General features: G+C 50.6%; 1 protein-coding gene across 3 annotated transcripts in view; it reads right to left on the bottom strand.

Annotated features, from left to right (window-relative positions):
- LMO1 (LIM domain only 1) overlaps positions 1 to 13,954 on the bottom strand; it is a 40,512-nt gene extending 26,558 nt beyond the window's left edge. The window contains exons 1-2 of one of the 3 annotated variants that reach the window (XM_028116951.2): positions 13,808 to 13,954; positions 9,361 to 9,396 (exon numbers count right to left, since the gene is read on the bottom strand). Coding sequence is in view for 2 of the 3 variants with exons in the window: in XM_028116949.2 (XP_027972750.1) it covers positions 9,137 to 9,161 (25 nt within the window). In the remaining variant the exon portion in view is untranslated. Of the gene's footprint in view, positions 1 to 9,136; positions 9,397 to 13,807 lie in introns of all 3 variants that reach the window. The other 2 variants (XM_028116949.2, XM_028116950.2) reach the window with 2 other exon arrangements.
- Between the last annotated feature and the right edge of the window lie 10,755 nt (positions 13,955 to 24,709).

Here is a 24,709-nt window from a genome sequence, read left to right as displayed (position 1 = left end):
TGGCCTACTGAAGGCTCAACAGACCTAAAAGGCGGTCGTGATCACACCCATTTGACCGGTCAGAACTACTATTACAATTCACTATCCAGAATCATGAAGTGGCAGAGGTGGGATCTGAACCCGGTCTGTCTGACTCAAAGCCCACACTAGTTCCACTTGCTTTACAAATGGGGAAGCTGAGAAACAGAGATCAAGCATCCGGATGGCACCCGTTGGCAGCCCCCACACAATCCTTCCCAGGCACTAGGGATCAGGAACCGGAGTTTTTAAAGATTCAGGGAGGGGAGAGACAGGACAAAGCAGGTGCCAGCCATAGGCCGCAGGAGCCCAGGCCAGAGCTGCTCCCTCTTACGTAGGAAGAACGGGTCTCCCTCCACTCTCCGTCAAGTCATCACACCAACCAGCGAGGCTGAATTATTAAAACTCCCTTCTGGGGTACCACACGGGTGTTTCTCCACTGAGACTCCGAGCAGAGGGGAGGCTGCTCCCGCCCCACAATATTAAAATGTCAGGAGTTTAAGGCCGGAGCTGGTTGAGTCATAAGTTATCAGCACCCAGTGAGGGCCGACAGAATGCCTCCCTTAAATTATTAAGCAGAAAGCGTCAGACTGTAATATTTTGCTAAACCAAAGTACAAACACAGACAAAGATGTCATTTCAATATTTGAAACCAGCAAGTTTAATTTAAAATAAGAGCAAACCAATAAGCTCAGAACATAGTGGCGTATGAGAGGAAAATTATACTATGAGAGGAAAAAAAGTAGAAGGACTTAAGAAATTTATAAAAGTAATCTCCAAGTGGAAATTAGAAATCAAGGCCTAGAAACAGAATAACACAAAAGAAATATTACTGTCCACTTTCTAAATCAATATAACACTGCTCCACGCCGGAATTACCATGGTAACTCAAGTAAAAAGAATCAAGCAATTCTTATTATTTCAAAATAAAATCACAGCCTGAAGCCTGGGTTTTATTACAACCACTGATAGATCACTGGCTTGTATTTATCTGAAATATTGCTTTTCAATCAGCTGGTTTATGAATGTACACAGGCCTCTCACCAGCCCACTTACCTTCCCGTTTTTGAGGCAAGGGGCTAACCAATGAATTGATTCCCGCCTGGCTGCATCTGCATATAGACCCAGGCTTGAGTCACCTCGGGTAAGCACGGAGCTTCTCACCCCTTCCACCCATCCAGTAGCATCACAGGACAGAGAGGAAAAGCCTGAGAAGGCAGTGGGGGCTGAGCTCATTGTGGTTCCCCTCCAGGCTTGCCCTCCAATGGCAACCCCGGAAAAACTGCCCTGGCCAGCCAGCCTCCCTCCCCTTGTCCCCAGCCATCCTCTTTCTGGCTCCTCCTCATCTCCCTTGAACTGCACCACCCCCCCCCCCAAGTCCGCCCACTGGAACAGAGAGGCGACAGAGCATACCCTGCAGTAAAGATGGCCTGAACTCTGGCACTTGCAAGTGTGGGACCTGCGACCAATTACACAGCCTCTTTGGATAGCAGTTTTCTCATCTGTGAAATGAGGATAATACATGTGGCTTTTTCCGAAGGTGGTTCAGGGTATTCAATGAGATCATACGTGGAAGATGCTTTGGTGGAATGAGTACAGAAATGGCCCCAATTCTCTACCCCTCCTGCTGGTAGGCATCCATGCCCTTTGCAATGTGACTTTCCACCTCCTCCCTTCAAGAGCAGACTCTGACTGCCCCCACCCTACCCCCAAACTCGGGCTGGCCTTGGGATCTATTCTGGCCTACAGAATGTGGTCAAAGCGAAAACCTCCCAGAGCCAAGTCCAGGCCTCAGGAAACCTTGTGTACTTCCAGTCTCCCTCCTGACCCGTCTCTACTATGAGAACAGGCTGGAAGAGCTTGCTGGATGATGATGGACGCTTGTACCCCCAGCATCCAGGAGATCAGCCATCTGCCAGGCATGAGACAGTCCAGCAGAGACCTGAGAAACCATTCGGCCAAGCCCAGCCTAAAGCACTGACCTACAGATTCAAGGGCTAAATGGATGCTTGTTGTTTTGAGCCTCTGAGTTTGGGGGTGGGGCGGTTGGTTATGCAGCAATAACTTGCTGATACATGTGCAGAGCACAACACCTTACTTTTAAGTAAGGGTTCACACATAACAAGTGTGTTTATATGAGCCCTAAACATCGACAGGCTAAGGTCAAAGAGATCACACCATATCTGTGCAGAGAGCAAGGTCACTGCACAGAGGCATGAGGCTTCCTGGTTGGTCAAGTGTATACACGGACATTAGGTGCCAGTTAGGTATTGCTCCCATTACAGAGATGTGAAAACTGAGGTCCAGTAAGTTGTCTGGAGTCACATCGCAGTCAGCTGGGACTAGCACCCGGGTCTCCTGAAGCATGCCAGTAGGCTGTGCCTGAAGACAGTAGGCCACTCAAGGAAGTTCAGCTGGGAAGAGGTAGGAACTAGTGACCCAATCTGACTCAGCAGACCTGCACTCTGGGGCATCTGCCCCTGCAACCTGGACCAGCCTGCTCAGTCCTCTCTTACCCCCTGCTTTTAATTCGCCCCAAGTTGTGTTGGCCACTGTGGACGCCTGCCTTAGACAAAACACAAAATGAATGCGCTCCAACAAGAGACCACCAAGGGAGGGTGAATGTGACTCTGAGCATGGCCTGGAACGGTCTGTAAGAGGCTTTGGTCATCCGTAGGCTCCTGCAAGCCAACTATAGGGGAAAGGGCATGCCAGGCAGGGGGGAGCACCGTAAACAAGAGCACAGCAGTAGACGCGGGGTCTGCCTGGAACACGGCACGGCCGGGTCTCGCGCACAACGCCAGGGCAGCACAGACCAGGGCCCTGGCTCTAGTGAGCACCAGGAGCAAGATGCCAGGTGGGATGGGGAGGCCAGGCGGCGGCAGAACAGAAATAGGTGGGGCCAGAGCCCCAGATGACTGCAATCCAGTTGTGTGCTGATAAACACTTCACAATTGGCTCCGCCAAGGTCCATGGGGTTAATATTCCCACCATGGCTGATTTCCTGCTACCAGTGTGATGCCACCGAACTCAAGAGCTAGGAAGACAGTGTAAGATCAGCTTTTGTAGGCCAATACACGCTGACTCCACTGGTGTGGTCCTATCCCGAGGGCAGGCCTGCCAGGCCAACTCACTCTAGCAGCACTGGGAAGAGTTAAGCCCGATGAGGGGGAGGATGCCCTCTGTGCCTCAGTGTCCACCACAGGCAGGGCGGGCAGGCAGGATGGGCTACTTGCCATATGCACCTCTGGGGCTGCTCTAGTACATGAAGACCCAGGCCAGGTTAGTGCCCATCAGCACCTGCCAGCAGGACTAACATTTGAGGACAGAACTGTGTCCTGTGGGCCGTCAGTAGGCTGGCTGGAGCCACAACCGGGATGCTCAGGCACCTGGCACCAGGACAGGTGATGTCCCTCCTAATCGGACTTTTCTACCACCCAGGTCATCATGCCTCAGGGCAAAGATCAGAGGGCACGGAAGCCGGACAGAGAACCCAGAAAGATGCTGAAGCTCTGGGTTCCCTACATGAGCCCGGGCAACTCTCCTGCCCACTTTCAGCCTCGACTGTCCCCCTGTAGATGGAAGGGCTTGCAGAGAGTGGTCTTGGAGGCTTCTTCCTACAACGCTACCTGCCTTGGGGATCTGGTCAGTGGTAAGTAGTGAAGTCAGCCTGCCTCCTGGACAGCAGTGATCAGTGGTCATGCTGGATAAACCGGAAGAGGGACAGTGAATGAACAAGGCAGTGAACAAGGCACCACATTGGGCACTGGATTATTTGATCATAGTGTAACTGCATGGAGAACAATGTCACCTGACACAAGCATGAGGCTTCCTCCTGGTTTATCAAGTGTATACATGGACATCATCTCATTTCATCCTCATTAACCACCCAACCAGTTAGATGCAACTGTTCTCATTGTAGAGGTGAGATGCTAGAGAAGCAGAGTAACCCAAGCATTGGGTGGGCATGGGGCACAAACCCACAGTGGACATGTTGGACCTGAAGAGCTTAGCAGGGTGGTGGAGGTCGCAGCCAGCCCACTGGTTCCTGGCACGCTGTGGTACCAGTGCCCTTTTCTCTACCTTCCCCCCTAACTCCTTCCAATCTCCTTCCTGATCAGGGGCTCCTCTGGGCCCTGGAGGTGGATCTGAACAGCAGCCTTGGCCTGCCGGCTCCTTGGGGGCAGCTCTGGAGGGGGCCCACATTTGCTGAAGACCCCAGAATAGCTTGGTTCATGCCCCTCAGCAGGCTCCCCAGCTCTGTCTTCTGCTCAGAGAAGGCCCGGCCCCGTCCAACCATGGTCACTTCCAACTCCAGCAGCCGTGCGTGCGCAGCCCACTGCACCGAGGCCGAACCTCATGTTCCTCTGCCCGTGACCACAGAAGGGCGGCCGCCCATGCCCGCTGGCAATCATCCATCTGTTCCAAGGGAGAGAGACCAAAATAGATCTCTTCTTGGTCCTGCTCACAAATGGGGCCCTGCTGGGAGGCTCCTTAGATGGAAGTGGGTGGGGCGGCCTCCAGGTCTGACTCTGGGACCCTGGCTGGGGTGAGGAAGCAGCTCTCTGACGGATGAGAGGCAGGCCCCAGCTCTAGGAGAATGCACATTTACTTGTGCTAGAAGCATCTTTGTGCGACATGTTCAGAAAGAGAGAGACAGTAAGACAGAAAGGCAGCCACAGAGGCCAAGTGAGTGGCCACATCAGCACCAAGCCCCGGCATGCAAAGGGTGAAGCTTTTAGGCGAGTGGCGGCCAGTGATCTCAGCTTCCCCCAGTCCTAATGCTCCTGAAAAGCTCTCTCCCACTCCCTGTAATTGGGCATCAGTAGTTAATGCAGTATTGACTGCATTACACGCTCCCGTGCCTCCCCTCACTAATGCCAATTGCATCACCTTGTACAGTCACCGGCTTGCTTAGCCAATAGCCGTTAAAAGCAATCCAAATCATGAATCATATGGGAAACTTTTAGCAAGACACTGCCATCCAAGGAGACAATTTACAGTTGAGTTAATCTGGGTACATTAGCGAGACATGGATTCTGGACGACAGACCAATTTATGTTGTTTCCCTGTCCCCCCCCCCCCACCCCCTTAGTGTTCTGTGTGGGCAAATGAACGGAAGAGTGGGGAACAGAGAGAAGCACCTGCTTCTTTACCCAAGGCTCCAGGAGGGGGTGAGGGAGACCCGTCTTTATAGGCTCTCTGCCAGGCTGAATTGGGGCAGGAAGGGTAAGCAGCTGTACATGCTGCTCAAGATTTGTGAAGCCTCGTGCCCAGCAGCTGAGGAGGTAGCTGCTGCCGGAGCTGCGAGTGGTAGTGGAGATGCAGATGGAGACCCTCCTCCTCTAGGCCCCGGGCAAGTGTCAGGCCTGGTCCCCATCCTGCCAGGCTTACCAGGCCTTTACACACCCTCAGCAGACACGGGTGCCTGCTGGGCTCTGCCTTCCTGCCGACCCCCTGGGGTCTCTGGCGTGGAAAAGCATCAGGGCGCACTCCCTGCCTCCATCTCTGGGGCCAGGAAGGGTCCCGGTCACACTCTGCTAGGAGAGACCCCGGGGACTCTTTGTACTCCGGGGCATGATGGCATAGCCCAAGAGGTCCTGCTGAGGGCTGAGCAAAAGCTGGTCAGTCCCCAGGAATAGCCAAGAGCCTGCCCTGGCAGATGAACCAGGTCCACTGCGGAGGCCACACTCATAGCGGTCATTAACAATTGAAGACTCGCTGTCTGGCCCTCCTCAGGCCAGCTCCACTCTCCTTAGGCAATTTTACTTATTCAAAATGCTCTCAGAATCATGTCTGGTGTTTAGCTCTGCAACCCGCCTGCTGTTTCCTATGGTCACCCCAGTCTTCCTACGGGGCCGCTGCAGAGGCCGCTTACCTCTTTCTCCAGCATGCACCCCCAAGAGGGCACCCACTGCATCCTCTCCTGCCCAGTCCCCCCATAACCCAAGGCTGTCCCTGTGCTTGGGGTTGCCTGGACCCTCTGCTGCCTGCCTCTGAGTACTCAAGGGCCGATTCTCCAATGGCCTGAGGGCTAATCTGGTTCTCAGGGCAGGAGCTCCCGTTGCTCCCCGGAGACTGCAAGCCCCCCCCCCCCCCCCCAGAAGGCCCCCAGCCGAGTGCTAGCTCAAGCACCCGTGCCAGGGAAAAAGAAGGGCTCTTTCTCCGGGAAAGTTGGAGCAGGGCTTCCTTTGCTGACAGGCAGGCCCGATGGTATTTAGAAAGCCCGGACCCTGAGTTCCAGTAAAGTGGAGATGGTTAGGCCAAGAGCAAGCGTCCAAATGAAAGCAATTAATCTTAAAACCAGAAGTTTAACCATTTGCAAAACAGATCTTTCCTCTCTGTGGTGGCCCTTCACTGCTCGACCTAATGGATTACTTTATTAATAATGCACTGTGCTTAAAAGCAAAAAAAAAAAATTTTTTTTTCTGACGATTCAATACTTCAGAAAGTCTCTTAAACCCGTTGCTACGGCAAAGCGATTGATATTTTATTATCTTTCAGAAGTGCAACATGAAAGCCCTGCAGCCCAGCAGAGCAAGAGCTTTGGTCCTCGGCAGCTAGCAGACCTGACTTCAACCAGAGGAGCCCCGGCCTCTTCCGACAAGATGCTGTCAGGTGGAGAAAAGGCATTGGGGGTGGTTAATAAGAGCCCCGAGTCCCTGCTGTAGCCAGACAAAGGGTGCAGTGCTGCATCCCAGAGGGATATGCTTCTTGGGGGCCCTGGGGGGCAAGGCTGCCACCTAGCCCAGAGGGCCACCTGCTGAAAGGGCATAAGTGCCAGGAAGAAATCAGGCAGCAGGCTCGGAGGGACAGGTGAGTCGATCCAGAGCCTTTCTCCCTTCCCCAATGGAAGGTGCCACCTTCAGGGTTTCCTGGAATTAGGGGAGGCCAGACTCTAACAGGGAGTGGAGGGCAGATGTATGAGCAGAGGACTGCTTTTGGAGGACACCTCTGGGCTGGGCAGGACAAGTATCAAACGGCTCCTCAGGGCCCCACCTGCCTACTACCTTCCTGGTGCTCTGGGCCCCAGAGCTCAGTGGTATGAACTGTAGGGGGCACCATATTGTTCAGACTGAGCTGAGTGGGGGACTGAGGGGCATCATGAGCTCTCCTCTGCAGATCTGGTGGAGACGAGGGGAAACACGGAGGCCCAGGGTGGCTGTGGTGCACTGCTGTCTGGAGGCAGGATACTGGCTAAAATATGACCTCTAGGTATCTATTCATATTCAGGGCTCATCCGAAAATCTTGAGTATCACCGAACTCAAAGGAACTCGGGGGTGCCTGCCCGGAGCACTACCTACGTGGCAGTGGTGGGGTCATCTTGTTGCATGAGACCAGTCTCCCTGCCTGAGGCCTCCCACGTATAGGGCCTGGATTTTCTCCATTTCTGGCTTGAGCCTGGGGAACAAGCATGCCAAATGACCATGGCTGAAGACATACCCTGAGGTCCACATCTCCCTGTGGGGAGAGTACCTCCACACACCGAGGAAGGGTCCTCTGCACTGGCTTCTGCAAGCCCCTCATTTTACCAAGAGGGAAAGTGAAGGCTAGCTCTGGGCATGACTGGTCTGAGAGAACCTGGGGAGCTCACGACAAAATGCCTCTTCCCTCCTGGTCTGGCCTGACCGGGTCTTTCTCCCTGTCATTCTATACAGAACTGCAGAAGCCTAGTCCTGTGACAGCCCCCAGAAGGATCCTGGAGAGAGGGCTCTGAAGAGCTGAGAGCATACTAGAGATGGAGGTCGCACCCCAGCCAGGCCCCGGCAAATGCATTCTTTTGGCCAGAAGCACTTAGTTGCCCCTTTCCTCTCTTACTGTATACATGCTGAGAAACAGCCTTCAAGGCTCCCCCACATGCCACCCCCAGGCCAGACACTTTAAATGCCTCTCCCTAAAGGAGGTCTCAGAGGTGGTGGGGAGGCTAGGGGCACCAACATGTGGTAGCGGTGAAGTGCACGTCCTGTGTGACCTTGATCAAGTCACTTAACTTGGAATTTTCACCAAGTAACCATGTCAGTAACACCACTCACCCAGGCACAGGCCCAGGCCCAGGGGAGACTCACTAGTAGAAGGTCAGAGAATGGCCACCACCATCAATCCAAGAGGATTACTGGTGACACGTGCAAACCACCTTCTCAGCTCCTTACCAGTAGAAATCAGGCGACAGCATGGGTGCCAACAATTACATCCTCATCTCCCTACAACACCAACACACCAGGCAACCCTCACCTACAGGGCAGGAGGGCCCGGGGCCAGCCAAGAAACAGCTACTGTTTGGCCGCCCGCATCTGTGTTTGGGTCACGGGGCACCCACTTGGTTTTACCCTTAAGTGAGCTGCGTTCCCCAACCTCCCCTAAACATACCAGGACCCTTCCAGTCAGGAAGGCTTTGGGGTCTCTGGGACCACGTGCTAGAGGCTTGCAGCCACCATGGGCCCCTGTGTTCTGACCTCTGGGGCGCACTGAGGCTCCTGATCACTTCAGGTTCATGTCATTCTCCAGGGCCTCGCCGGCACGAGTGCTACCGGCCGGTGGCGGGACACTTTCTTCCTCTGGGCCAAACTCCCGCCTGCGCGCTCAGGGGACGGGGAGACAGCAGGCCGGCACAGGAGGCGTCTGTCTCCCCGAGGGGCCGGTAGGCCTTCCCCTCGCCCGCCGGGCGCCCCGGGGCCAGCACGGTCTTCCCGCGCGCCCGCTGGCTGCAAGCTCTGGCGTCCGATTCTCCCGAAGCCCCTGATTTGCTCGGCGCTCCCGGCCTTCTCGGGTTACCCGGCTGGCGCGAGGGAGAGCGCGAGGGAGATGGCTCCGGTGAGAGGAGCCGCCGCAAAGACCAGACGCAGCGCGCGGAGCGCCACTGCGCCGAGATCTGAGGGGACCGGAGCCTGCACGCGGCCGGAGCCGGCCGGCCGGCTCCCTCACCCCTCCCCCCGCCCCACCTGGCCACCCCTGCCCCCGCCCCCCACCCGACCCCCGCGCGCCACCCGCCGCCCGCCCCCCGCAACCCCGGCACAGCCCGGCGTGTGCGCGCCCGCGTCTGCGTCCCAGCGTGTGCTCCCGCGCGCCGCAGCGGGGGGCGAGGGGGTGCGGGGCGGCGGCCCCCTGCCCGCCACCTACCGTCCTCCTTGTCCAGCACCATCATCTCGGGCGCTCCGTGTCCAGCCGCAGCTCGGCTCGGCCGGGAGAAGGGCGCCGACTCCGGGCGCGCTTCGGCGGGGCGGCCGGTCCTCGGGCAGCGAGCGGGCTCTAATTACCCGCTTGTCCGGCTCTTAACCTAGATTGCACTCAGCTAGAATTACATTCAGGAGCGAAGCACTTCTTAGATACAAAAGCAGTCTCACCTACTTTTGTGCCTCAGAATTGCAAGGAACTACGAACTGCAATTTAGAGAGAGAGAGAGAGGGAGAGAGAAGGGGGAAGAGAGGATCAGAGCCGTTTCTTTGATTCTCACCTTCTAAATGGCTCAATTTGCCCAGTATAATCTGTCTTAATGTAATTGCATTTGATAGCTCATAACCCTGGCTCTGGCAACGACACAGCTTTCAGCCTCATAAAGTGTTTTCGCCTCGGATTTAATCTGAATCTCAATCTAAAATTATATTCAAAGAGATGGGGGAATCTCGGCGGCCGTCTCCCGCTGCCTTTCTCCCTCAATGTATGAGGTTTGCACTCCTGCTACTGAATAAATGCACACATTTCCCGAGGCCCCCCTCCCTCCCGGGTTAATGGGGAGTGGAGACGCGCGGCTGCCCGGCTCCGCAGCGCCACCTGGAGGTCGCTCGGCCCTAGCTCGGCGCCTAGTTCCGCGCAGCACCCAGGGTCCTCATCCCAGGTATTTGTCCAGTGGACCACGCTTTTTTCCACTCCCACCCCCTCAGCCTTAGTTTCTGACCGCCCCCCTCCCCGCCCATCCGGGCGATCTTTCTCTGATCTCGTACCCTTCCTTCCTACCAGCTCTGCTGGAGGCTTCTGGCTGCCTCCTGGATTGTCTGGCAAAGTTAACACTCTGCAGGGTACAAACTCTCCCACTTTGAGTCTTCCAGCATCACCCTTACCCCAGCAACCCCCCGCCCCAAGAGCATCCTAATTCCATAGGAAGCAGGATCCTGTCTCAGCTTCTCTCTGAGCAAGCACAGCATGGCCTTGAAGGTTTTTCTCATTCCAAAACTATTTATTGAGCATGTATTATTCTAAGACACTGGCAAAACCACAGTGAACAAAAGATTCCAGCTATTTCGGAGTTGAAAATTCTTGCTCTGTAACTCAGGAGGCAGGAAGGAAGACAGTGTCCATCTCCTCTCCTCCTGAACCCTACTTTTCCCCAAGAGCCTTGGGGCTAGTGCCCAGGCTGCCTACTCTAGGAAGGCCACTCTTAAATACCAAGAGCTTTTTTTTTTCCCTCTTGACAGTACCATGTTCCAAGAGGGAATGGAAATATTAATGGATTTTCTAAAGGCCAAGGAGGGCTTCAAAAAGATGTGTCAGAGGTTCATCCCTGCCAGACACTTCTGAGGACTAGACCCAGGCAAGGAGAAGGCAAGAACCACCAGTTGGGATTTCATCCCATCTCTGCCTATTACCAATGGTGGACCTTAGCAAATCACTTTGTCTGGGCTTCAGTTTCCCTGTTTGTGAAGTGGGAGACCTGCTCCGCTATCCAAGGTTGCTGTGGGGATTAGATGAGCTAATGTATGTGAATGTGCCTTGTAAACTGTGGCACCGCAACCATGGGGGGACTTACTGAGTATACATGAGACCTGGAGGCCAGGCTGTGCCCCTGAAGCCCCGAGAGGCTCCAAAGCAGGGTGCCTGACAGGGGTGGAAATGGGGGAGTGGGCCTACAGCCCATCTTCCTCTAGCCTAAGCGGGGAAGTCAGGCTTTGAGAAAATAGAAGAGAGGCTGCTTCTAATGAGATGCCTTATCCGCAGCTCAGAGGGTTTCGCTTTCCCCTTCATCTTGAATACTTAATCCTAATAGTCCTTGAGTATATTTGATGTTAAATATACCATTTTGCTCAGCCTCACTGTCCCTCAGGACTGCGAGCTTGAGGTCTCCCCTGCTACTGCAGCCCAAGTTATACCCTGAGGGTCTGAAGGAGGCTTTGGCACTACTGCCATGGGCACATTTCGTACCAACCCCTCACCCCAGCCGGAGCTGGGGGCCAGATAGGGTCACCGGCAATGGGCCTGACAGGCTGGCAAGGGGTAGCTTCTGGCTGTAGATGCCTCTGTGCTACCTGATCCCTCCACAAGGGCTGCACCTTTACTCTCAAGTCCCAGGGCCGCTCCTCCTCCCGTTCAAGGGCCTGGCCCTGACCCACAAACCAGGACTTGACTAGCTGGAGGCATTTTCCCACTCTCTTGTTCATGTGTTGGGCTTGGGGCTCTGTCCCAACACCAGCTCCCCCAAGCCTCCAATTAGCAGCCAACCCATCAGCATCCCTCTGGGGAGTCGGGGGCCCTGTGCCCCCCACCTCAGGGACAGGAGCAGGCCTGGGGTGCTGAGCCAGGGGCTGAAGAAGCAGGTAGGGTATGTCAGCAGGGGATCGCTGCTGTGTGTGAAGGGCTGCTTGTGTCCACAGGCAGCTCTCTCTGCACCCCTAGTTGTGAGCATTGAGCTCCCACAGTGATCTGGAAAAGGGCCTCCACAGAGGCCTTCCACTTTATAGAGCTACCCAGCAAGCCGTGGAGCGTTTAGGTGACTGGAGCTCTTAGCCAGGAAGGGGCCTGCTGGATGGACAGGGCCAGACATAAGCCTCACCCAACCAGCAGTCACCCTCTCAGCTCATGGGGAATTGCTGGGCAGGCAGGTAAACCCTGTGCCTGGGCCTAACCCCCACCCGAGCTGTCTCCAGGTCCAGGCGCACACCCGCAACACCAGGGTGGAGTCCTCGATCCCCTGCAGCTGGAGGAGGTAGTTTTCACCCAACACAGTCCACAGGCAATGAGCATGTACTCTCAAGTCAACGTTGCCAAGAGTGCTCTGGAATGTCCTTGAAATGCCTCTAGGGACAGCAGAGGCAGACCAGCTGATCAGCCCCCAGGTTATGGTGAGGAGAAAGGGGGTGCTCCTGGCTGCCTTTCAAAGTTTGGGGCAGGTCCTAGCAGTTTGTCCCTGCACCTGGCAGGAAAGTCCTGAGGAAGGGCTCCTGCACTGGGTTTGGGAGGTGTGTGTAGGGGGGGGGGGGGAGACTCTTTGCCCCAGGGCCTGGGCAGACCAGATATTCCAGAACTCAGTGGAGGCTGTCAGATGTGACTCAGCCTGAGGGCCCTGCTTCCAACACAGTGCAGCTGTCTCCAAGATGGCGTTACAAGCTGGCTTCACAGGTGAAGCTCACAGAGGTATTTAGAGTGACAAGGGCCCCTTCCCTATGGCCGCCACAGCTGACAGGTCCAAGTGACCCTACAGATTTTGCAGTACAATCAGGAGGCCTGCTGGCCAAGTTCAGATGCCCTGCTCTGCCTTCTACTAATGCAAAAGCAGCCTAAACACAGGAATTTGCAATTAGCTAGAGTGGAGAAGTACATAGTTGACAAACTTTCCCCCTTTGGTTTCTGGAAGACCTTCTTGGAAGCTGCAGTTATCATCTGTTAGGCCTGGTGGAGGCCTAGTCCAAATCTGCCCCCCAGAAAGCAAGTCTCTCCCATCCTCCTGAAGAAGGCCAAGCCACCACTGCAAAGCAGCTCTGAGAAGGTTGTGGATGTAGGCTGACCCACTGTCTTGGTTTGTCCAGGACTGAAGGGTTTCCCAGGAGGCAGGACTTTTCAGTGCTAAAACCAGACGGTTCCAGGCAAACCAAGACAGTTGAAGACCACAGTGGGAGATGGTAGGCTGGCACAAGGGACTAGTGGGGCCAGAGAGAAAGGTCAGGCAGCCAGGCCCTTCCCTGCACACCAGCAGCTGCCTCCCAGCCTCCTACTCAGGGCTTCATCCCCCGGGGCACTAAGGAACTGCCCTAGCCCCTGGGGATGGTCCCATGGGGCAGCCAGGCTGTGTCTTCTCTTGCAGATTGGTAGTTACAGTGGGAAAGCTGTGAGTTGGACTCGGGTGGATCCAGATTTTTTGAGAGCCAAGCTTACTTATGCAGTTTAGGGGTCGGGGGTGCTCTTTAAGAAAAGGAATACAAGCCTGCTAACAAAATGACCACCGAAGGACTATGAAGCTTAAACTTCATTGGCTTCAAGGTAAACCAGCTCCCCTATATTCTGGTTTCAGGGCCCGACCCTAGCCAGCAGGGCACCTCCCGACACACTTGGCTGGGGGAACCGTGCCAGGGGTGAAGCAATGTCACCCATCCCGCAGCTATGAAGTTCCAGATCTGAGGTACCCCAGGACCGTGCCGGTTTGCCCGCAGGTTCTCTGGATATCTCCCTGGGGGAGCCGTTCCGCAGTCGGGGGCGGAAGAGGGGACGCGCAGACATCCAGGGAGCATAGGAGACTCAGGGGGCTGGGGGCACTGCGGGGAAGCCCGCGGCGCGGGTCGCAGAGGCACTCCCTGTGTCTGCGAGACGGCAAGAGCCAGACAGAAAGTTCCCGGCCGGAGCGTGCGGGGCTGGCGGGCTCGCGGCGGCCCGGGGGACTTCCCGACCGGGGCTGAAGAACCCTGGGGCTGCGCCCCGCACCCCCTGCCCGCACGCCCGCGCGTACACCCAGCGCCGCGCTTCCGGGAAGCGGCCGAGCTGCGCGAGGCTGCCGAGGCCGGCGCGGGGGACGCGGCCGCCGCGAGGCGAGCGGGGTAGCCTCAGCAGGGCCCGCGCCCTCCCCTACCCCCGACCCCGGACACCTACCGTCCTCCTGGTCCAACACCATGGTCTCCCGGCGGCGCCAGCCCGGTACGGGCCGAGGACGCGGAGGGGCGCGCGGCTAGGAGTCCGCCGCCTCTCGCCTGCGCTGCTGCCGCCGGCCCCGCGCGGGCTCCGCGCCCGCGAGCGGCGGCCGAGGACAGGGGCCGGCTGACCGGCGCCGGCAGCTCAGCCCCGCGGGCAGGGAGCGCGGGAGGGCGGGCGCGTCCCGGGGGCGGGGGCGCGTCGGTCCGCCGCGGTGTAGCCGGAGCCGCGCGAGCAGCCGCTGCCCGGGCCGGGCCGGAGCCGCCGCCGCCGCCGCCGCCGCCGCCGCGCGCCGGTTCTCCGTCCGCGCGGGCCGCGCTAGCCTCTGCCGAGTGCAGCCTGCGTTTCCCAGGGCCCCTCAGTTCCCCTGTTAATTAAATCAATTCATTATGCTCAGATCTGATTAGCGGCCCTTCCCCCCTTTGAATCAATTATTCAATACACAAACATAATTGCTTGGGCCAGAGGTGCCCGCCATTAGCTTATTTAACTCCAAGGACACTAATTACCCGCAGGGCACGGGAACTTTTCTCATTAATTCTGACAAAACACAAAAGCACAGCCAGAGTGTGTGCGTGTGAGCGACTGTGTGTGTGTGTGTGTGTGTGTGTGTGTCACCACACGCCAGAGTGAGGGCAGTGTGGGGTGGTGAGCCGCCGTGTGAGCGTGGGGGTGGCGGAATGTGTGCGATCGCGGGTGGGAGTTTGAGTCTGTGGCCGCGTGGGTGTGAGTGGGGGATCCGTGCGTGTGATTGTGAGTGCAATCACCCACAATTGTGGGTGTGGCTCTGGGTCTGGGGACTGCGGGCCAGGGTTAGAGACCCAGGGCAGGATTGTTGAGATTGTGAGTGCTTCTGTGTGTGACTTTGTGGATTTGACTCCGTCGCTACTGTGGTGGGCGCCCCATCCCCTTTCTTTTTTCATAACTGCCCCGCATTGCCGGTTGCACATTCAAGCCCACGGGCTAAGTGCAGAACACAGAAGAGAAATGTGAGGATCAGGAAGTGGTGGGTGGTGTTTCTGCACTGGCTGGGCTATGCTTCTCCCTCCCCCGCCACCCCAGGCTCCCCCAGCCCACCCCCTTTTTAAACCCCAGGTTCCCATGCTCCCCTTCCTTGGCCCATCTCGGTACTGCCTCCCACCCCACCCTATCCCCAGCCTTTATCCTACAGCCCTCCCCGCCCCTGTCTCTACCCCTATTTCCACAGATGCCTGCCACCCAGGCACACCCCCACCCGACTCCACCCACCCTCTGCCTAGTTCTTCCCTCCTGTCTGCCAGGCTGAACCGAGGGTGTGTCTGTGGTTGACCAACTTCACATTTTACCTCCCAGGAAATCTCTATTGAGAGCGAACGAGTATGAGAGCTCACAGAGGCTGGGACACAGAGGGTAATTGATTCCCCCAAATTAGGTTTCTGCTTTCTAAAGACCAGTATTGTTCCTGTTCTCAATGTGCACAGAGGTATTGAAGATTTCCTTTTTGTTTCCTCAGGCAATGAATGAGCTTAATCCATTTGGCTTTATAAATCAGGAAACTAATATTCGCTCCTTCCATGGCAGCTCTTTAAAAAATTTAATTGGTGGTGGGGAGGGGCACATTTTGTCACCCTTATGCTGTCCCCAAGCCACCACTTATCAAAACACATTCTGACTGAGGGGTGGAGAAAAGGCTGGGGGGGGGGTGGCAGTGGGAAGGGGAGGCGCAACCTGATTTCCCTGCCCTCCTCTGTCCTTGCACTTGGACTCACACAGTATCTGAAAAGTTTGTGAAATGATTGAATGATACTCAACTGGGTGAAGAGGGGAGCGGAGAGGTGCTCTTCAGAATGATCTTCCAAGTCTGCTACTTGCAGTCTTCCACTAGCACTGAATGTAACCACACCACACCCAGGGGTGGCAAGCCCTCTTCCTCACCGTCCTGCACAGGCCGCTAGAGTCAGCTTCCTGTTGTCAGCATCTGACCCTGCCACTCCCCTTCTCAAAAACCGTCCATGGCTCTCCACTGCCCTCGTGACAAAACCCTAACTACTTATCCTATCATTTCAAGTCCTTCCTCAAGATCTGAAGAAGTCTTTGTGACCACCACTCCCCCTTATTTCCACTGATCTCTATTGATTTCCAGCAACCACCTTTACACTCCTGCCCCGCCCTCTGGACTACTTTCCTGTCACTGAACATACCCCGCAGGTTCCGGCTCCAGGGACTCCGCTCAGGGAATCCCTCTGCTTAGGAAGCCCTGGCCCGTGTCTCAAAATCCTCTAAGGAAATAGCTCCTCTCTGTTCCTCTAAGTGGGTGTCTCTGTGTGAAGGCTGTCGTTGCTGAGGGGTGTGTGGATTATTTAGTTGAGGCCTGGGGGATGAGATCAGCCCCCGAGGGGAGTGTTTCAGCTCTCCCCTGGAGTGGGAGGAGAGATAGAGTATCAAGAGTCTACACTGGGGGCGCCTGGGTGGCTCAGTTGGTTGGGCGACTGCCTTCGGCTCAGGTCATGATCCTGGAGTCCTGGGATTGAGTCCCGCATCGGGCTCCCTGCTCGGCGGGGAGTCTGCTTCTCCCTCTGACCCTCTGACCCTCTTCCCTCTTGTGCTTTCTATCTCTCATTCTCTCTCTCTCAAATAAATAAAATCTTTAAAAAATAATAAATAAATAAATAAAAAAGAGTCTACACTGGGTCACTGGAGAAAATGGAAGCGGCAGAGGCAGGGGGAATGAACCCAGCTTTCCTGAACTTTAGATACAGGAATGGTGGCTCAGAAAGAGGAACACTTGGGCATCATCTTTTTTTTTTTTTCCCCAGGATCTCAGATGGCATGGGACCGGAGCCCAGGAACATGCTTTCTCTGTGGGCCCAATATTTGGATCTCCATAGTGTTTAGTCCTCTGGGTAGGTAGGCATAGCCATTGCCTACATTAGGGATAGCTGTTTCCTACAGTAGGGCATCTGGCCAAGGGGGCAGGAGGGGGCTGAAATTCTGCCCTCTCTCTGCTTTCTAAACCATGGGCCTGGTGTAGGCTGCACCCACTCAGAGAAAGCACCTTTTTCTAATTTGTGCAAGGGCCCCATGTGGGCTAGCATGGCCCTGCAATTGAGAATCTCTGCTTGGCCAGAGTTCACACTCAGAGAAGCCAGCCTGAGAGGTCCCCCAACCATCCCTGTGCCCTGCCCCACCCCCCCAACCAAGGATCTGGTGAGCTCTTAGGAGACCATTCTCCTAGTTGTCGTAGAGAAAAAGAGAGTTCAGAGAACTTAACCATCACGGAGTGGTCAGGGATACTGAAATAGAAGCCCAGCCCCAAGCCCTGGTGAAAGACACTGAACTCAATCCACAGCTGAGATTCAGACATGGACAGACCTACCATGAAGACCGAGGTCCCTAATAGGGGCCATGTTGGAGAGAGAGAGAGTGAGGTTCCTGGGACAGGACCAGACAGAACCACAAGGCCTGGAGTTTGGTGGGCTAAGTTCCAGGTACAGTGCTAAGCTGGGCCTGACGCACTCCCAACTAGCACCCCAGGAAGTGGAGAGCAGTGGTAGAAACGAGGAACCCAGTCACTCTGGGCTCATGGCTCTGCTATGGGATCCCCCTCTGAAAGAGCTGGTCACTAGGAGCAGGGGGTATCTCCATGCTGGGTCAAAAAAGGCTAAGAGCAGCTAGGGTCAGCAGCTTGGTGGCCTTGGCAGAAGCACAGGCATGGAGTTCATGACAAGATGGCAGGAGCATAAGACAACAGCTCTAATTACACAGGAGGTGTCTACACCTCAGGCCCATCTAACCCCATCTCCCAATGCTGGAACTGTTAGAAAGAAAGTGACTTTTTCCAGAACTCAAATTCTCATGGTGCCCAGAGGTACTTGGGTTACACGGGTAAGCATTCCCAGAAGGTCTCACAACTTTTTGGAAAGGAGGTTCCTGAAGAGGAGAATCAGAGGATCAGATTTGGGGGTTAATTATTGTAAATGGGTGAGACCTGACACTTGGTATTTGTATGGCTTTTATGTTCCAACCTGTCATGATGCGCATGAAGGGAAAGGCTGTGTGAGCAAGAAAGAGCCAGAACAATGAGAGGGGAGCAGCCCTCACTGGCAGCTTTGCCTGGTGGCAGTGGAGCTCAGCAGGAGCCACAAAGGGCACTACATCAAGGTCATCAGGCAGATCAAAGGCTTTCCTTCCACTGCCCCTCCCTGCCTTAGAGGGCCTCTTGAGGCCATGCTTGCTCTCCAATGCTCCTGAACTTCTATTTCATTTCCTTCTCATCTCCCCAGCCATCTGGTCCTCCTGCCCCATTCCAGTTTCAGCAGATGACATCACCTCTGACCTGACTCAGATGAGAGAAGATATCAGACAGGAAGGCCTTCCCTTTCCTGCCTCCAGTCTATGCTCCTACCTTTATCGTCAGCATCTGCAACGGACCCCTGGTCACATGCACCTTCTCTCCCAAAGCAGTGGCAAATAGGACCATCCTCCTCCCTGGGCCCTATTCCTCAGCAGGTGCCCTGGCCCACCTGCTACCACCTGTCAAGGTGTTCTGTTGGCTCTTCCTGGCCCCTTCGATCTCCCCTTTCTGCTGGACAGTTTACCATAGCATGGAAAAAAGGTCTGGTGTCTCATCTAAAACAAACAGTCCCTGGACTGTACATCATTCTTGAGATACTTTGCTACCCATTCCCTTTTCTTGTCTGACTTCCTTACCACCCACTCTCCCCGCACCCACTCCTATCAGGTCTCTACAAGGCTTGCCAAGGTCACCAGTGACTTTTATGACACGAAGGGATTATTTTCAGGCCTCACTTGACCCGACCTCCCAGCATTTAATAATGCCTTTAATTCCTTCCTTCTTGAACATGATTTTCCCCTATACTAACATGCTGTCTGAGTTTTCCTTGTCCCCTAGTAGATGTTGCCTTTCACCTTAGCTTTTGCTGGCTCTCCTCTTTCATCCAGTCTTTAGCTGTTGGCATTCCTCAGGACTGGGTCCTGGGCCATCTTAGAACACCTTCCCCTGGGGTGCCATCCATGGCTGCCAATGTGTGTGACCTTCGCTAGGATCTCTGCTTTGAGTTCTGCTCCAGTATTTCCAGATGCTCTTTTGACATCTCTACTTGGATGTCTCAAAGGCGTCTTAAATTTTAAAATCTGAATTGACCTCTTGATATTTCTTCTAAAATCTTTCTTCATCTTGTTTCAGTTAACTGGCCACTCCATTTTTAATACCAGAATTTCAATCAAGCCAACAAATTAAAAAAAAAAGAGAGAGAGAAAGAAAGAAAAAAAAAGAGAAAAGAAGTAAAGCTAAGTATATCAGGTTATTACACTGTTAGTTATTACACTAACTGCATTCATCTATCAAAAGACAGAAGTCTGAATAAGTTAACTAATAAAATATAGCCAAATGCTGTTTACAAGAAATACTCCCAAACAAGCAATATTAATGTCAAATAAAACTAACTTCCAGGCCCCAAACATGAGCTACTTGGAAATGAAGAAATATTCTCTTAAAATTACTAATGGATCAAAAATAAGATCAAAACTGAAATTGCAAATCATCTAGAAATGAAAAAGAGAACACAGAGTGCCATGCAGAACTTCTGGGACACAGCTGTACTTAGAGGAAAAAATATAGCCTTACATGCTTTTAATATTAAACAAACAAAAAAAGGACTACAGCAATCTTGGTATTTAATCTAAGAAATCGGAAAGAGAACAAACTAAGCCAAAAGAATGTAGAAAGAGATCAATAAAGTCAAAATCAGAAATTAATTTAATAGCAAATAAACTAATAATAGAAAAAAATAAAAGAAAAATCAAAACTCAAACTTGATTTCTTGAAACGACCCACAAAATAGGCAAAACTGATTGAAAAAAAAAGGCAAAATATACAATATTACTCAGTCATAGAAAAGAATGAAATCTTGCCATTTGCAACAATGTGGTTGGAGCTAGAGAGTATTATGCTACAAGAAATAAGTCCATCAGAGAAAGACAGATACCATATGATTTCATTCATATGTGGGATTTAAGAAACAAAACAATTGAGCACAGGGGCAAAAAAAGAGAGAGAGAGACAGGCAAACCAGGAAACAGACTCTTAACTATAGAGAACCAACTGATGGTTACCAGAAGGGAGGTGGGTGGGGGGATGAGTGAAACAGGTGCTGGGGATTAAGGAGTACACTTGTGATGAGCACTGGATGTTGTATGGAAGTGATGAATCACTATATTGTACACCTGAAACTAATATTATACTGTATGTTAACTGACTGGAATTTAAATAAAAATTAAAAAAAAGAGATATATCACACATACAGAAAAGATTAAAGAATTATAACAATAACATGTGTAAGCCTATGAAAATACATGTGAACCAAGAGGAAATGGATGATTTCCAGGCAAAGTAGAAAATTAATAAAATTGAGTGTAGAAGTTGAAATTCTGAATAGACCAATAAACAGAAGAGATTTAAAAAGAAATGAAAACTCTGCCATTAAAATATCACAAGACACCATATGATCCAGAAATTCCACTTCTGGGCATATACCCAAAAGAACTCAAAGCAAGCTTTCGAAGAGATATTTGTACATGGCAGCATTATCCACAAAAGCCAAAAGGTGGAAGCAACTCAGGTATCTTTCGATGGGTGAATGAATAATCAAAATGTGTATATAGAGATATACATATAGACACATATTATATATATGTATACACACACACACATATATATAATGAGATATTATTCAACCTTAAAAAGGGAGGAAATTCTGACACCTGCTACAACATGGAAGAACCATGAGGACAATAAGCTGAGTGGAATAAGCCAGTCACGAAAAGACAAATACTGCATGATTCTGCTTATACGAGGTACCTAGAATAGTTACAAGGTACCTAAAATACTCAGATTCATAAAGACAAAAACCACCATTACCAGGGACTGGGGGGAGGGAGAAATGGTGAGTTTTTGTTTAGTGGGTGTAGAGTTTCAGTTTGACAAGATGAAAACAATTTTGGAGATTGGTTGCACAACAATGTGAATGTGCTTAACATCACTGAACTTCACACTTAAAAATGGTTGAGCCAGTAAACTTTATGTTATGTGCATTTCACCATAATTAGAAATAAAATACAAAAATATCACAAGGCACAGATTATATTGAAGATGAGTTTTATATAATCTTTTTTTTTTTAAGATTTTATTTATCCATTTAATTGACAGAGAGAGACAGCGAGAGAGGGAACACAAGCAGGGGGAGTGGGTGAGGGAGAAGCAGGCTTCCCGCCAAGCAGGGAGCCCGATGCGGGGCTCGATCCCAGGACCCTGGACATCATGACCTGAGCCCAGGACTCTGGAGATCATGACCTGAGCTGAAGGCAGTCGCTTAACCAACTGAGCCACCCAGGCGCCCCAGAGTTTTACATAATCTTTAAAAACAGATGATTTTTAATGTTATTTAAACTATTCCAGACAAGAGAAAAAGTTGGAAATCTTCCTAGTTTGTTTTATGAGCTAGCATTTTCTTAATTCCCAAACCTTATAAAGATTGAATTTAAAAAGAAAAAATCACAGAGCAGTTTAAATGCAAAATTTGATATAAGATGTTAGCTAACTGGATATGGGAAAAGTAGCAAAAGAACAATACACCATGTAAGGGAGAGTTTATTTTTTAACACTGAAAATATCATTCAGCATCAGAAAATCTATCAATATAAGTCACATCAACAAATAAAGGGAATAAAATACAATTATAGTAACGGATGCCAAAAATCACTTGATAAAATTCAGCAGTTATTGCTAATCATATACTAAAACAGAAATAGAAGAAAACTACTTCAATTTGATAGACTGTTTACCAAAACCCAGTAGTAAATATATAAACAATGACATTCAAAAGCCATTTCCAGAAATTGGGAACAAGATGGGATGCTCATCATCACTATTATTCAACATATTTTAGAAATTCTAACCAATTCAATAAGACAAGAAAATGAACTAATCAGAATAAGTAGCTGTTTTAAAAAAGGATGAAAATATGTTCACAAATAATGTGATTATATATCGAGAAAATTCAATAAAATTTAGGACAAAAGCTATTAGGTTGATTAGATCATGGGGAAGTTAGCTAAATATAAGGTAAATGGAAATATGTATTTTTTTCCCTAAATGCAATGAGGTATTAGAAATAGAAATGAAGAAACAGATGATCTGCAATAGTGACAAAACAATAAAATATTCAGGAATAATTTTAAAACAAGAACCACCATCACAAAGTTAAAGATCTTCTTTGAAGAAAGCCATGAAACCATACTGAAGCACATATAACAAGATCTGAACGTATAGTAAGACAGCCGGGTTTCAAAGATTTATTCTCATAAACAGTGAATCCTTTCAAAATTAATTTACAGATTTAATGCAATTTCTCTTAGAATCCCAAATAAAAGTTTTTTAGAACTGCTAAAAATTCCAATATGAAAAATAAATATCTGAGGCTAGTTAAGAACACATGAAAAGCAAGATTAGTTGGAGAGCACTTGTGTTATTGGATAATAAATCACACTACAAAGCCACTGTGATCTGAGCAGTAGGGTGTAAACCAGGGGGAGATAAGTAGATCAGAGGAATAGAGAGCCAATAAATAGGTCCAAATGTAAAAAGGACTTTAATATATGATAAAAGTTGCATTTCAATTCATCAGAGAAAAAAATTAATAAATGGACTACCATCTAAATAGACATTTCTCTAAGGAAGATATACAAATAAGCCAATAAGCACCTGAAAAGATGCTCAATATCATTGGCAATACACATCAAATCACAATAAGCACTTCACACCCGCTAGGAAGCTAGTATCAGAAAGTCAGATAATGGGGCGCCTGGGTGGCTCAGTCGGTTAAGCATCTGCCTTCAGCTCAGGTCAGGATATCAGGGTCCTGGGATTGAGTCCCATGTTGGGGCTTCTTCCTCCCCTCTGCCCCTTCCCCTCACTCATGCTTGCTCTCTATCTCAAATAAATGAACAAAATCTTAAAAAAAAAAGTCAGAAAATAACGAATGTTGGTGAAGATATGGAGAAATCAGAACTCATACACTGTGAGTGGGAATGTGAAATGGAGCAACCACTTTGGAAAACAGCTTGCTGTCTCCTCAAAAGTTAAACACAGAGTCACCCTGTGACCCATCACTTCCCCTCCTAAGTATACAGCCAAGAGAATGGAAAACATACATCTATACAAACATTTGTACAGTAATGTTTATGATGGTATTATTTATGATAGTCAAAAGGGGGAAAAAAAACAAATGTTCAGCAACTGGCAAATGGGTATTATTCAGCCATAGAAAGGAATGAAGTACTGATACATGCCACAAAACGGATGAATCTTGAAAACATGATGCTGAATGAAAGAAGGCAGTCACAAAAGTCCATTCATATGAAATGCCAAGAATAGGCAAGTCTATAGAGACAGAAAGCAGATAAGTGAGTGCCAGGTGCTGCGAGGTTAGGGGGTAACAGCTAAAGGGTTTGGGGTTTCTTTTTGGGGAGATGAAAGTGATCTGAAATTGATTGTGCTGAATCACCTATCTGTGAGTAGACTAACGGATGGGTGAATTTTATGGTATGTGAATTATATCTCACCAAAGTCATCTTAAAAAATGGTGTTGCCATATTGGTTGTCCATTTGGAAGAAACAAAAGGGGTCCCTACCCCCCAAATATAAAGACTATGTTCCAAATGAGTTAGAGATTTTAACATAAGAATGAAACAATGAAAATATTAGAAATGTTAGGGGAAAAATTGAATAGATTTGGATAATATGAATGAATTTGGTGGATACTTGCAAGAGTAACAAAAGAAAAGACATACTTGATTAGATTTTTAAAACTTCAATTGCAAGAGATACCATAAACAAAGAAAAAAAGACAAATTATATACCAGAAAAATATTTGCAAAATACGTAACAGTGAAAGGAAAAATATGCAAAGAATATACAAAGAATTTCTCTACATTGTAAAGAAAAAAGACAAATGCCTGGGAGAAAAATGGAAAAAGGGCATGAACAGGCCATTCTGGGAGGAGGAAATCTAACTGGCCAATAAAGTGTTTTCCCTCATTATTAGTTGGGAAAATGCAAAAATTTTAAAAGATTTTCTTATTTATTTGTCAGAGAAAGAGAGAGAGAGAAAACAGAATCAGGAGAGGGAGAAGCAGGCTCCCCGCTGAGCGAGGAGCCTGATGTGGGACTCGATCCCAAGACTCTGGGATCATGACCTGAGCCTAAGGCAGACGCTTAACTGACTGAGCCACCCAAGCATCCCAAGGGAAAATGCAAATTAAGCAAAATCAGTTTTCATTACCTTAATTCATCAGATTGGCAAAAATTTTTTAAAGAGTAAAATGGTCAGGTCTGCTAAAAATTTGAGAAAATGGCTAATTTCATTTGTTGCTGAGCAAGTCATCTGGCACTATCTATTACAGTTTGGAGCAAGTTACCTGGCACTATCTATTAAAATTAAAAACACGCATGCCTTTCGACCCAGAAATCCTCCAACTGGGAATGCATCCTATGGGGGGAAAAAATCACCTGTATATAAGGATAACCCTATAATTTCTGCATTGCCTGTTGTGGGAGAAAATGAAACTATCTGAATATCACTATCAATCAACGGCTGACTACATTGTTGTACAACCTCATGAAGAATATCATGCAGCTGTTAAAAGATGAGTTAGAGCTACAGCTACTGACTCGCAGAGGATGTCTGTGATGTACTGTTAAAGTTAGAAAAGTAGGTTGCGGTAGCAAGTAATATCACCCCATTTAAAAGAAAACCTCTTTCTGTTCAAATGAACATGAAGAAAAGATGTGCCCGGCTGCCCCTG

Source organism: Eumetopias jubatus, unplaced genomic scaffold (genome assembly GCF_037043125.1).
Source record: "Eumetopias jubatus isolate StellerSeaLion01/CBP00866 unplaced genomic scaffold, mEumJub1_p1.0 scaffold_13, whole genome shotgun sequence".
In the NCBI taxonomy this organism is placed as follows: domain Eukaryota; kingdom Metazoa; phylum Chordata; class Mammalia; order Carnivora; family Otariidae; genus Eumetopias; species Eumetopias jubatus.
The sequence above is the reverse complement of the archived record's forward strand: the minus strand, read 5'-3'. Positions and strand labels throughout refer to the sequence as shown.